At 42.7% G+C, this 12,209-nt stretch overlaps 1 protein-coding gene across 5 annotated transcripts in view; it reads right to left on the minus strand.

Annotated features, from left to right (window-relative positions):
- The window catches only part of GOLGA4 (golgin A4), a 125,486-nt gene extending 113,590 nt beyond the window's left edge, over nt 1-11,896 (minus strand). For all 5 annotated transcript variants that reach the window (XM_042957243.1, XM_042957241.1, XM_042957240.1 and 2 more), the window contains exon 1: nt 11,732-11,896. In XM_042957243.1, the coding sequence (XP_042813177.1) occupies nt 11,732-11,800 (69 nt within the window). In that variant the 5' untranslated portion in view covers nt 11,801-11,896. The remainder of the gene's footprint in view (nt 1-11,731) is intronic.
- Nucleotides 11,897-12,209: the final 313 nt, after the last annotated feature.

The raw sequence follows: 12,209 nt of genomic DNA on the forward strand, positions 1-12,209 counted from the left end.
TCCACCAATGAATACACCCATATGAAACTCTGAGTCATAAGTGAGGGATGTGAGGAAACAAGCATGCAAATTTAAGTTTATCGTCTGGTGAACGATGGAGACAAAGCTTCCTGCAGTTGTGCACAGGAGGGATTAATGCAGCTTCCCAGATGCCTGGCAAGGGCTCCCGCAGACAGTAACCATCCAATCACTTGAAAAGTACACCCCCGCACAGTAAAGGTTTACAATTGTCATCACGTCTTTATGCTTTGGCTTCATGTGAGCCTGATCAGTAACTGAGAGCTGCATCAGCTCCGGATTAACTGGCAAAATCAAATGTTGAATTTACAAAGTTGAAGAACAGGTCACAAAACACACCGTCTTCAGAAAAGTTAGTACCGCTTGGCAGGCTTGGCCTGATGGCTGGTAGGTCTTCCCCTGGAGTTGCAAGAGTAAGGATCGCAGACATCACATATGACTGTAAAATATAAAACATGCATAAAAACTAACTGTACTGAGCATTTATCCGAAGGAAGGTCCTGGATCTTTAATGGGATATCCTCACTTCAAAACGTAAATGGGTTCAGGAATATCTGGGTGGCTCAGTCGGTTGAGTGCCTGACTCTTGACTTCGGCTCAGGTCACGATCTCACAGTTCACGAGTTTGAGACCCGCTTCAGGCTCTGCACGGACACTGCGGAGCCTGCTTGGGATTCTCTCTCACTCCCTCTCCCTCTCTTTCTACCCCTCCCCTGCTCGCTCGCTCTCTCTCAAAATAAATAAACTAAAAAAAAAAAAAAAAAATCAAAATATCAATGGATTTAGATTCCTTCAAACTAAACTTGGTCTAATTAATTCTCATAGCCATGAGAAATCTAGATAGGTTTCTAAGCTACTCGTCACAATTAATATCTTTATTGCCCACCAATGGATTATTAACTAACCATAGGCCTCAATTTCAGTAAGAAAAATCTTTCAGTCACTGTGGTAGGCAGAATTCTAAGATGACCCCAAATGACCCTCACCCTGTGAGTATGATGAGATCACTCCCCTGATTATCTCACATAACATAGTAAAAGGAACTCCTACAGGCATGTTTAAGGCTACTAATCAGTAGTTTTTGAGTCAATCAAAAGATTAGCTGGATGGTCTAGCCTCATCACAAAAGCCCTTCAAAGAAGAGTCTAGAAGGCAGAGGCAGAAGGCAGAGAGATGCACTCCTGCTATCCTAAAAGAAAGCAAGTGCCTATGAGGGCCAAGTGACACGGGGCTCCAGGTAGCCTCTAGGGGCTGAGTGGCCCCCTTCAATAGCCAGGAAGAAGTAAGGACCTCAGCGCTACGACCACGGACGACTAACTTCTACTACGGGCACGTGAGCATGAAAGAACACTGCAAGCTCCAGAGGAGAACCCGGTCGGGTTAACACCCTGTGAGACTCTTAGTAGAGAAGCCAGTCACCCGTACCAGACTTCTGACCTGCAGACTATGAAGTAACAACTGGGTTATTAGGCGCTAAGATTGCAGTAATTTGTTATGCAACATTAGGAACATACACAATCCCTTGTATAAGCCTTGGGAAGAATGAGCCTTAACTGGCTTGTCCCTATGCCACGACTTTTCATTACCCATCAAGACTCTGCTCAGATGTCACCCTCTCTCCAGAAATGCGTTCCTATAGACACTACCACTCTCCTAGGAGTACATGCCTCTCTACCTTATGGCACAGAGACTACATCTACCCTTCAAGGCAAATGCAACACTTGGCATAGCATGTTAAGTAAGTGCTCTGTAATTATAAATCCTTTTTATTAAGGTAGGTTCCATGCCCAACGTGGAGCTTGAACTCACAACCCTCAGATCAAGAGTCACATGCTCTACCAACTGAGTCAACCAGGCACCCCAACAAATGCTTTTAAATACTTTGTCTCTTCTGATCCCCAAAACCAATCTGAAACGTGAGCAGAGCAGATATTATCATCCCCAATTTCTCCTGTCTGATGAGAAAATAAGAAGCTCAGAATGCTTATGTAGCTTGCCCTGGCTGCATCTGGGTTCCGGGTTAGGACACAGGTCTTCTTTTTTTTTTTTTTTTTTAAAAACTACTTTTTTTCTTTTTAATTTTTTTTTTTTAATGTTTATTTATTTTTGAGACAGAGAGAGACAGAGCATGAACAGGGGAGGGGCAGAGAGAGAGAGGGAGACACAGAATCAGAAGCAGGCTCCAGGCCCCGAGCCATCAGCCCAGAGCCCGACGCAGGGCTCGAACTCACAGACCGTGAGATCATGACCTGAGCTGAAGTCGGACGCTTAACCGACTGAGCCACCCAGGCGCCCCAGGACACAGGTCTTCTGATTCCCTCATCCACTTCCCTGGTATTCTTTAGATCACTGTTTCTCAGATTTTTCACTGGGACCCACAATGTAAAAAGACAAAACAAAACACCCATTTTAGGGGCACCTGGGTGGCCCAGTCGGTGAAGCATCTGACTCTTGGTTTCAGCTCAGGTCATGATCTCACGGTTTTGTAAGTTCAAGCCCCACACTGGGCTCTGTGCTGGCAGCTGGGAGCCTGCTTGAGAGTCTCTCTCTCTCCCTCTCTCTCTTCCCTTCCCCCACTCGTGCTGTCTCTGTCTCTCTCAAAATAAATATATAAACTTAAAAAACAAAATTTAGGGGCACCTGGGTGGCTCAGTCGGTTAAGTGTCCGAGTTCGGCTCAGGTCACAATCTCACAGTTTGTGAGTTCAAGCCCTGCGTTGGGCTCTGTGCTGACAGCTCAGAGCCTGGAGCCTGCTTCTGATTCTGTGTCTCCCTCTCTCTCTGCCCCTCCCCTGTTCACGCTCTGTCTCTCAATAATAAATAAACGTTAAAAAAAATGTTTTTTAGTAAGAAAAACAAAAAAAAACAAAATTTAAAATTAAAAAAAAAAAATTAAAACAAGATTTGCTCTCTCTCCCTCTCTTCTCTTCCCCCACTCATGCTGTCTCTCTCAAAATAAATGAACTTAAAAAACAAAAATTTTTTAAATTTTACACAGACACCTCAAAAACATAAGTTTTATAGAACCTTTATCTTTTTGACATACGTGTCATATTTCCTGACCCAGCTGTTCTTTCATTTAAAAAAAAAATCTGCTCAATCCACCCTTCATTTAAAAAAAAAAAAAAAATCAGGGCACCTGGGTGGCTCAGTCAGTTAAGCATCCAACTTCAGCTCAGGTCACGATCTCGCGGTCCATGAGTTCGAGCCCCGTGTTGGGCTCTGTGCTGACAGCTCAGAGCCTGGAGCCTGTTTCAGATTCTGTGTCTCCCTCTCTCTGACTCTCCCCCGTTCATGCTCTGTCTCTCTCTGTCTCAAAAATAAATAAACGTTAAAAAAAAAAATGTTTTTTTTAATAATAAAAATAAAAATTAAAAAAAAAGAATGTATATAAACACAGCCACTAACTCTTAAATCTAGAGTATATCAAATATACTTATGTATTTTAGCTGTCTTGAAAAATAAAAATTAAAAAGCATTAACTCTAGGTTAAACAATATAATCTAAACACAACAAAAACACAAATTTTGGCTATTCACATTACTGAAAAGTTCTACGTATTTTTTTAATTCTATTTATTTATTTTGAGAGACAGTGCGTACACGTGCACAAGAGAAAGAATCCCAAGCAGGCTCCCAGCTGCCGGGGCAGAGCCCAATGTGGGGCTTGAACTCACGAAACCGTGAGATCATGACCTGAGCCAAAGCCAAGACTCAGATGCTTAACTGATTGAACCACCCAGGTGCCCCTGAAAAGTTCTAAATATAGTCAAAACTATGATAACCAAAGTTTACTCACTGGGGGCTCTATTATCTGGGAGTTTTCATGGAAAGAATTGAGACAGCTGAATTGTTAGATTTAGAAAAATACAGATATAAACATAAGTATAGGTATAGATATCTATATAGAGTTATAGATCCAAAACAGTTAAACCTCATTGGTGCCTGAAAGGCTCTGGAGATACAATGAGGTTCAACCATTTTGAATGTATAACTTTTTGAAATCAATTAAAAAACTGTAGCTTTTAAAGACAAAAAGAAACTGAACATAATTTAACATTTTCCAGGTCAGTTGTCACTCACACAACTTGTATAAGTCTTCTCTACTCATTTTAGCCTACTACTGGTTTAGAAACTGGATAATTACACTTATTGGAATTCTAGACAAAATAAGCATGAGGAGGGGGCACCTGGGTGGCTCAGTCAGATGAGCATCCGACTTCGGCTCGGGTCCTGATCTCGCGGTTCGTGAATTCAAGCCCCACATCGAGCTCTCTGCTGACAGCACGGAGCCTGCTTTGGATTCCCTGTCTCCCCCTCCCCACCCTTCCCTGGCTCCCATTCTCTCTCTTGAAAATAAACATTAAAAAAAATAAGAATAAGGAAGCTTTAAATGAAGGTTTTTTTAAAGCTTCCTTATGAATAACTCAGATTAGCTATGGAATATGAGGTTGGTGACATTAAAATTTTGGCTGCCTTTTGACTTATTTCATGGTTTAAGTTATGCCCCAAAGAGATGAGATGTTATTCCTACACAGCATAACAAAATCTGGCTTCCCTGCTCCCTCCCGCACCCATGGATAATCAATCATGGCAAGGGCACCACCACAGAATCCTTATCACAGCCCTGGTGAAAGTCTCTTCCTAATCTATTTGACGTTCCAACTCTATTGGAATGGCCAAAGTAACTTGGGAGTTAATTCTTCATATAAAGCTTTATATCCTACTTACCAAAATTATCAGGGCTTTCACGTGTCCTTAATAAAGCACCTTCTGTATCCCAACATCTAAAACAGTAGTGCCATAAATGAATACTGCTGTTCATGTTATAAATGCTTACCTCTCAAAACAAGTCCTTTAATATAGTGAAACCCACTCACCCAAAAGTAATTTAAGGAAACTTGCAGTCAAACAAACAGATGGCAGATGGACTATATGCTCATACGTTCTCTACCTCTTTCTACTTTCTACCTCTACCTACTTTCTCTACCTTGAAATTAAAAATTGTCAGCCAAGTTTCAGAAGACTGGTATGAATGAAAGAACAGTAAAATATTTAACACAGATGAGGACACTATAACCCCAAGGACCTACAGATGGGAAAGTGATGAGAAGCAAGCCTGTTTTCATCCTCATGACCATGAAAAGACTTAGGACTTAAAACAAAAAGTATAAATGCAAGATGCAAAGTGAAGAGAGAGAATCAAAAACAAAGATTGGTTGAAAGATCCTCAGGTCCCCGTCCTACCTTACAGATCCTCTAAACAACCTGAGGTTTATTTTCAGGAGCTAATGAGGCTCCAAACTGGGTGAAACCAGGCATAGTAAGATAGGAGTGAAGGGCAAAGTACTTTGGAGGGATTAAGTGATACTATCCACAGTGAATTAGCCCTACTTCAGAAAGTTGGCAGCTTGGCTTAAAACCCCTCACCCTTTCTCTAAAACACACCATGCTTCTCTGGAGAAACCAAATGACCTCTTTAGAAAGAACTCTGGTCACCAGCATGAAGATATTTCCCCCAACAGTAACTCAGCAGTGAGCCCCAGTGTCTCTATGCCATCACATGCCATTTCCAAAGAGTATCAGATTTTTAGTGCCTCACCCTTGATAGCCCAGAGCACTTAATAAAGTTCCCAAAGTAAAAAAGGGAGCCAAAAAAAAAAAAAAAAAAAAAAAAAAAAACTAGAAAAAACAAACAATAGAGATTAAAAGAAAACTTCAAAACAAAAAAAATCACCATTATTCTCAGAGATACTAAAAATATTATATCTACATAACAAGAATAATGCTATGAAAAAGCAAAAGACAGTAAGAAACAGCCCTTAGAAATTTTAAGACAGCCAAATTAGTTAAAAATTCAATTGAGTTTGAAAGTTGAAGCAATCTCTCAAAAGTAGAGCAAAACAAAACAAAAATCCGAACACACACACACAAAACAACAACAACAAAACCAAAAACGGAAAATAAAGGGTAAAAAAAGTGAAAGAATCTATCCTGAAGGCATAAAAGCTACCAAACTGCAGCTCAAGAGAAAAGACAAAAAACAAAGGAGAGGGAATTATCAAAGAAATTACATCTACAAGTTTCCAAGAAGGTGAGCACAGGAGTCACAAACAATGCCCACTGAGTGTCCAGAACAAAGCATATAGAAATCCATTCAAAGGCATATTTACCATGAAACTTGAGACAAAATATAAAAGGAAGATCCTAGAGTCTCCAGAAAGAAAAAAAACAGCACAATGACAATGGACTTCTCAATAGCAACACTGCAAACAGAAAACAATGGATCAATGCTCCCAAAATCATCGACCTTAGCGGGAAATCAGTAAATACGGTTTATAATGTACAAATCAACAAACCAGCAAAGCAACAAAATCTTTTTATTAGAAATATGAAGTTAAATATCTGGGCAAACAAAATATTGAGAACATGGAGAATAGGACTGCAGGGTTGGAGCAGACAATGGTTCTTTTTTGCATAATACCCTTTTAGCAGTACTTGACCTTTTAAAACCGTACATTATTTTTGATAAAAATAAAAGCAAATGTTTACTTTGAAATTTAAATTAAATATCATAGGTAACACGTTCAATACAAAATACCCAACAAAATTTAAAAGCATGACTAAGAGATGATCTATTTCTCATCTTAAATCTCATCCAATAGTTGATAAGAAATGATAAGTGGACTGATATTCTCAACCCTTCAGACACTGGCTATTGTTAACAGCATATCTGAAGGCCAGTCACATGGCACATGCTAACTGAACCCCAGTGATTCTATAAAATAAGACAGAAAAATCAGTAATACCTTTACAATCTAAGGAACATACACTTGTTGAGAATTTATAATTTAAAGTCAAATATTTCAGAATTCGAATTTATGTTTAAGTACATCATGGTGATTGGGTTTCTAGTATAAGAATGTAGACTGAATGCTATTGTTTACCTCCTCTCCCTCCCCAAAACTTATTGAAACAAAGGCTTAAAAAAAAAATAGAAAAACAGATTAATGAAAACTCATGAACAAGACAGAGAACAGCAGTGAAAAGACAAAACAAAATTCTTAAGACTTGAAGGCAAAAGGATTCAAATTGGTTGAGAAATCAGGGCAAAGGTAGCTACAGCTCCAAATTTGCACAGAAGGCTAAAGAAGAGGCAGCAGCAACTTTTTCCAATAGGAAAAAAAAAAAATCATGGGTTTAAAGTACTAGAACGGGAAATTATTGTTCTCATTATTGCTCTCAGGGATTAATTAAGGGTTTGTGTAACACACAGGTACTTGAGGTCAGCCTCCTCCAACCCAAACATTTACAGACCAAAGCAACTGCAAAATATAAGAAGCAACCTACCTTGTAGGAGTTAGATCTTCAATAGTGGGGGCTGGTCCCACAAAGCAGCAGGGTAACAACATAGCCACGTTTGCCCAATGCAATCCCAGGCCCACCCAGTTCATGCCAGTTTATGTTCCAAGATCATTACTAGTGTCCCCTTTCACTCTCAAGAATGTTAGCGGAATAAATTATACGGTCACCTTTCAAAGTAGGTAGACCCTCTTCGTTTAGGCTGGCAGAGGAGGCATTGTCTTACTTACACAAGCACTCTCCACACAGGACAGAAGCACGAAAGAGCAGAGAAAACCCATGTCATCTATCAAAATAAATCACCCTCCAGGACTTCATAAGTATAAATGAACAAACAATAATCACAAGGCATCTGTCTTTAAAAAAAAAAAAAAAAGCAAAACGAGATGATCAGTACAAATACAACAAGTGACCCAGAAAAATTAGATAAATCAAGAAACAGAACTTAGGGGTGCCTGGGTGGCTCAGTCAGTTGAGCATCCAACTCTTAAATTTCAGCTCAGGTCTTGATCCCAGAGTTGCGAGTTCAAGCCCCGTGCTGGGCTCCGCGCTGGGTGTGGAACCTACTTAACCAAAAATAAATTAATTTTTAAAAAATAAAAATTTTTAACTTCATTTTTAATTGGTGATTAGGCTTCATCAGAGTTGATTAAATAATTACTTAAAATAATATCTGCAAGGAAGGATGCAAATACTCTTAGTACCAACCAAACAGAAGCAACTGGGGAATATTAGAAGGCTATCCTGCTTTTATTAAATGTTTTCAAACTCTTAAGGGACCCTACACTATATCACTATTAATACTGCTGAAAAATTTTACAAATATTGTAAAGAAAATGGTTCACCTATCCCACAATTACCAACGCCTACTAGCTCAATCTACTGGAAACCTGCCTATCAGGCCACCTCACCTACGAAAAGCAAGCTGAGAACCAGGAAGTATGCACACAAAGGCCTCCAAAAACCTCAAAACAAATGTCTCAAAATTTGTGTTAATACACTAACGAATCCCTCAGGTACTTGCCCTTATTTAATGCAAAATTTTAGAAGCTTATGTGTCTTGATTCAAGCTGGAGACACTTGAAAAGCAGAAAGAAGACACAAGGCAGACGGCAAGGAAGGTAACAAAATTACAAAAGGTAGACCAAGAGCAAACAAACCTCTTTTTTTTTTAATTTCTTTTTAATTTTTTCAAATTTATTTTTGAGACAGAGAGAGACAGAGCATGAGCAGGGGAGGGGCAGAGAGAGAGGGAGACACAGAATCCAAAGCAGGCGCCAGGCTCCGAACTGTCAGTACAGAGCCTGACGCGGGGCTCGAACTCACGGAGCGTGAGATCATGACCTGAGCGGAAGTGGGAAGCTTACCCGACTGAGCCACCCAGGCGCCCCAAGAGCAAACAAAACCTCTTGAGTGAATAAAAAGGAAATGCCTTTCACACCCTGTTAAATTCTTAAGGGCACGGTGCCTTCAACACAAAATAATTTATACTCAAAAATGAAGAGGACGCCTGAGTGGCTCAGTTGGTTAAGCGTCAGACTTCAGCTGGGTCATGATCTCATGGTTCATTGGTTCAAGCCCCCACGTCGGGCTCTGTGCTAAAAGCTCAGAGCCTGGAGTCTGCTTTGGATTCTGTGTGTGTGTCTCTCTCTGTCCCTCCCCTCCCTGCTCTCTGTCTCTCAAAAGTAAATTAAAATGTTAAATTAAAAAAAGAATTTTTTAATGAAAAATGATAATATACAAATTCAAGATCCTTTGCTTAAGCAAACAAGTATACATATAACCTACTGCAAAATGATTGTCATCAAAAAAGTTTTCTGTTTTTAATTTACCCTTAAAAAAAGAAACATTAGATCTGAAAGCAATAATCTAGAACTTCTCATCCTAAAGGGTTCTTAACAGCTGAAGATCTGAGACCAGAACAGAATCAAGTTTCTATCTGTAGATGATCACTAACAGCTTAACTCTTTCGTTCTTGAAAAATACATAGTATCAAAGAGGATTTTTAAAAATCTTGTCTACCCAAAGTGATTTTATTTGATCCAGATGTACTGTCTCACTTAATGTTAGCTTGTACCTAACTTTTTTACTATTCTAAAAACGACCTCTCAGTTAATGCACACAAGCAATGCATTTTCATGAAGAAAAACTAAACATTATCTATAAGAAAAATAATCTGGGGTACCCGGGTGGCTCGGCTGGCTGAGCACCTGACTCTTGGTTTCCACTCTGGTCATGACCCAAGGTTGTGGGATCGAGCCCTGCATCGGGCTCTGCATCCGGCTCTGTGGCCAGGCTCTGCACTGACTGGAGCCTGCTTAAGATTCTCTCTCTCCCTCTGCCCCTGCCCCCCTCACGCTCTTGCTCTCCCTCTCTAAAATAAAAATAACAATAATAATATCTCATGCACGCTCTTGCTCTCCCTCTCTAACATAACAATATAATATCTCATGAGCACTTCCCTCTTAAACTATTTTCACTGCCTGCATATAAATATCCTTTGTATACATTTTCCCCCACAAAACTGGGATCACACTTTACATGCTGCTTCTTAATCTGTCCTTTAACACAAATACCTTTGCACGTTAACTATTACTTTTCTGTGGGCTCTAGCAATAGCTGTGTGACGTCAGGCAAGTTAGCCTCTCTGAACCTCACTCCTTCATCTATAAGCCTACCTACCCTTTGGTTTACATAAGAATGAAATAAAAGAATCCACACAAAATACAAAGCAAAATGCCTCCCACGTAGTAAGAACCCAGTGAATATTGGCTTTTGTTAAGGCTGCATGATAGCCGACTACCGAACACAGCCTATTAACCAATTTTCTATGTTTAGCCAGTTTTTACCTACTAAAACAGCATTGCAATAAAAATCCATGAGGCCGAACCTTTTAATACATCCTAAACTTTCTCAGGATAAAGTCCCAGCGATGGAATCTTGGATCAATGATATTTTACGCATTCCCAAAGGTAAGTGCTTTACATCCACTAACCTGGTGCTTCCCCACGTTCCTCCTCCCTACCTCACTTTTAAGACTTTTGTTTCTTAAGAACCCTGTTTTGTAAAGTTAGAAAAGCTTGCAGTAAATGCCACGAACAGTAAGATACTTACTATTTGAATGTTATCACTATTTACATTTTACTCAGGAGAATGACCAAGGCTTCAGCGTCATGTTCCAATGTATTTCAGTTTTACTGTACATGAGCTTTAGCTTTTGAGAGGACAGCTTCGATTGACAGTTTCAGAATAAACCCCATGCAACAATCGATTTAATAATTGTTAATCAGTTGCTTCGCGGTTGTTAAAAAGCTGTGTAAGATAAATGCTATCTTTTTAAAACGTATGTTTAAATGTCTCCAAATGAATCAAAACTCAGCCTTTCTTACAGAAACTCTAAAATAGAGAGAGAGAAGGGCTCAGTCCGTTGAGGCTGAGAAAAGCCGGGAAGCAATGCAGCAGAAGCCCTCATCTTTGCTCCAGAGACCGACTGCCGCAGGCACCAACACACACATCCTCAGCGGAGTCCAGGAGACTGTTTCTTTAACTTAACAATGCTAACACGCCCCCTTTTTCCTAGAAACTGTCACTTCCTGAAGCCACGGCATGCAAGAAAAAGGAACGGAGCCCGGCTCTCGGAGAAGCAGAACGCCCGGCTGGGGACAGGCGCAACCCTGGCCTGGCCTCGGGACGTCTGCCCCTCCGCCCGGCCCGGATCAACCAAGTTATGCGAAGTGACTAACTCGTGACAGCCTCGGGCTTTGGACGCGGGCCACACCGCCACCCCTTTCAGGTCCAACGCTCCAGCGAGCAGCCTGGCCCGGAACGGCCGGACCCTCAGCCCTCCCCTCCCCACGGTTTGGCACTACAGTCGCCTAACAGGTCAGGAGTCTTGCGGGATCCTGGCCCTGGCACGCTCAATCCCCGGGCGGTGACGGGAAGTCATCAGATACGACAAGGAACCCAAGTTTTCCCATCCTGCTCTCACGCCTGAGCTGGGGTCTCGGACGCGTGGGGGGAACCTTCGGTACGGGTCAAAAGTCATGCAAGATCGGAGCCCTCGTCACGTATTCTCAGGCGAGGGTAGTTGCGTTGGGGGAAAACCAGAGGTCAGACGTCCCGAAGGATCCAGCCACCCCACCCACTCTCCTGAACGGAGTTGGAGGATGGGGGGGAGGGGGGGGGGCGGGTCCCCGACACAGAAGACCCGGGCCGTCCTGGGCTCATTCCCAGTCCGGAGTTTGGGGACGATCCTCAAGTTCCAGGTCAAGGGTCACGAGAGAACCCTCCCGCCCCCTGGCCCCCGAGCCAGTATCGAGGGGGGTCGGGAACTAGAGAGCGGCGCCATAGTACCTGAGTCGAGGCCAGCGCCTGCTGGAGCTGCTCCTCCTCGATGATCTTCTGCTTCAGCTTCCTGAACATGGCGCAGCGCGGGGTCCCGAGTGTGAGACCGGAGGGGCGAGCGTCCACGGAGACCCGGCCGCGGCGGGGACGGCGGCTTCTCTACACCAGGGACCGCGGGGGCCGGGCCTCGCCGCCTCCTCCTCGGGCTCGCAGGCGGATCGGGACACTCGGCCTGCGGGTGTCGGCGTCGCCGCCGCCGCGTCTCTTTCTTCTGGGTGCCACTGGTTGGCCTATGCCCCCCATCCAGCCCCGGCGGCGGCGGCGGCGGCGGCGACAACGGCAGCAGGTGAACCGGAGGCCAAAGACGCCTGCGTGGCCTACGTGGAGCTCGCCGAGGGAGCTCTACGGAGCGCCGGAGGGGCCAAGCGCCGAGTCGCACCGGCACATGCGCGCTCTGGGCATCGCTCTCGAACGCGGCGGCGGGGGG

The sequence above is a fragment of the Panthera tigris genome, chromosome C2 (genome assembly GCF_018350195.1).
Source record: "Panthera tigris isolate Pti1 chromosome C2, P.tigris_Pti1_mat1.1, whole genome shotgun sequence".
NCBI classification, from domain to species: domain Eukaryota; kingdom Metazoa; phylum Chordata; class Mammalia; order Carnivora; family Felidae; genus Panthera; species Panthera tigris.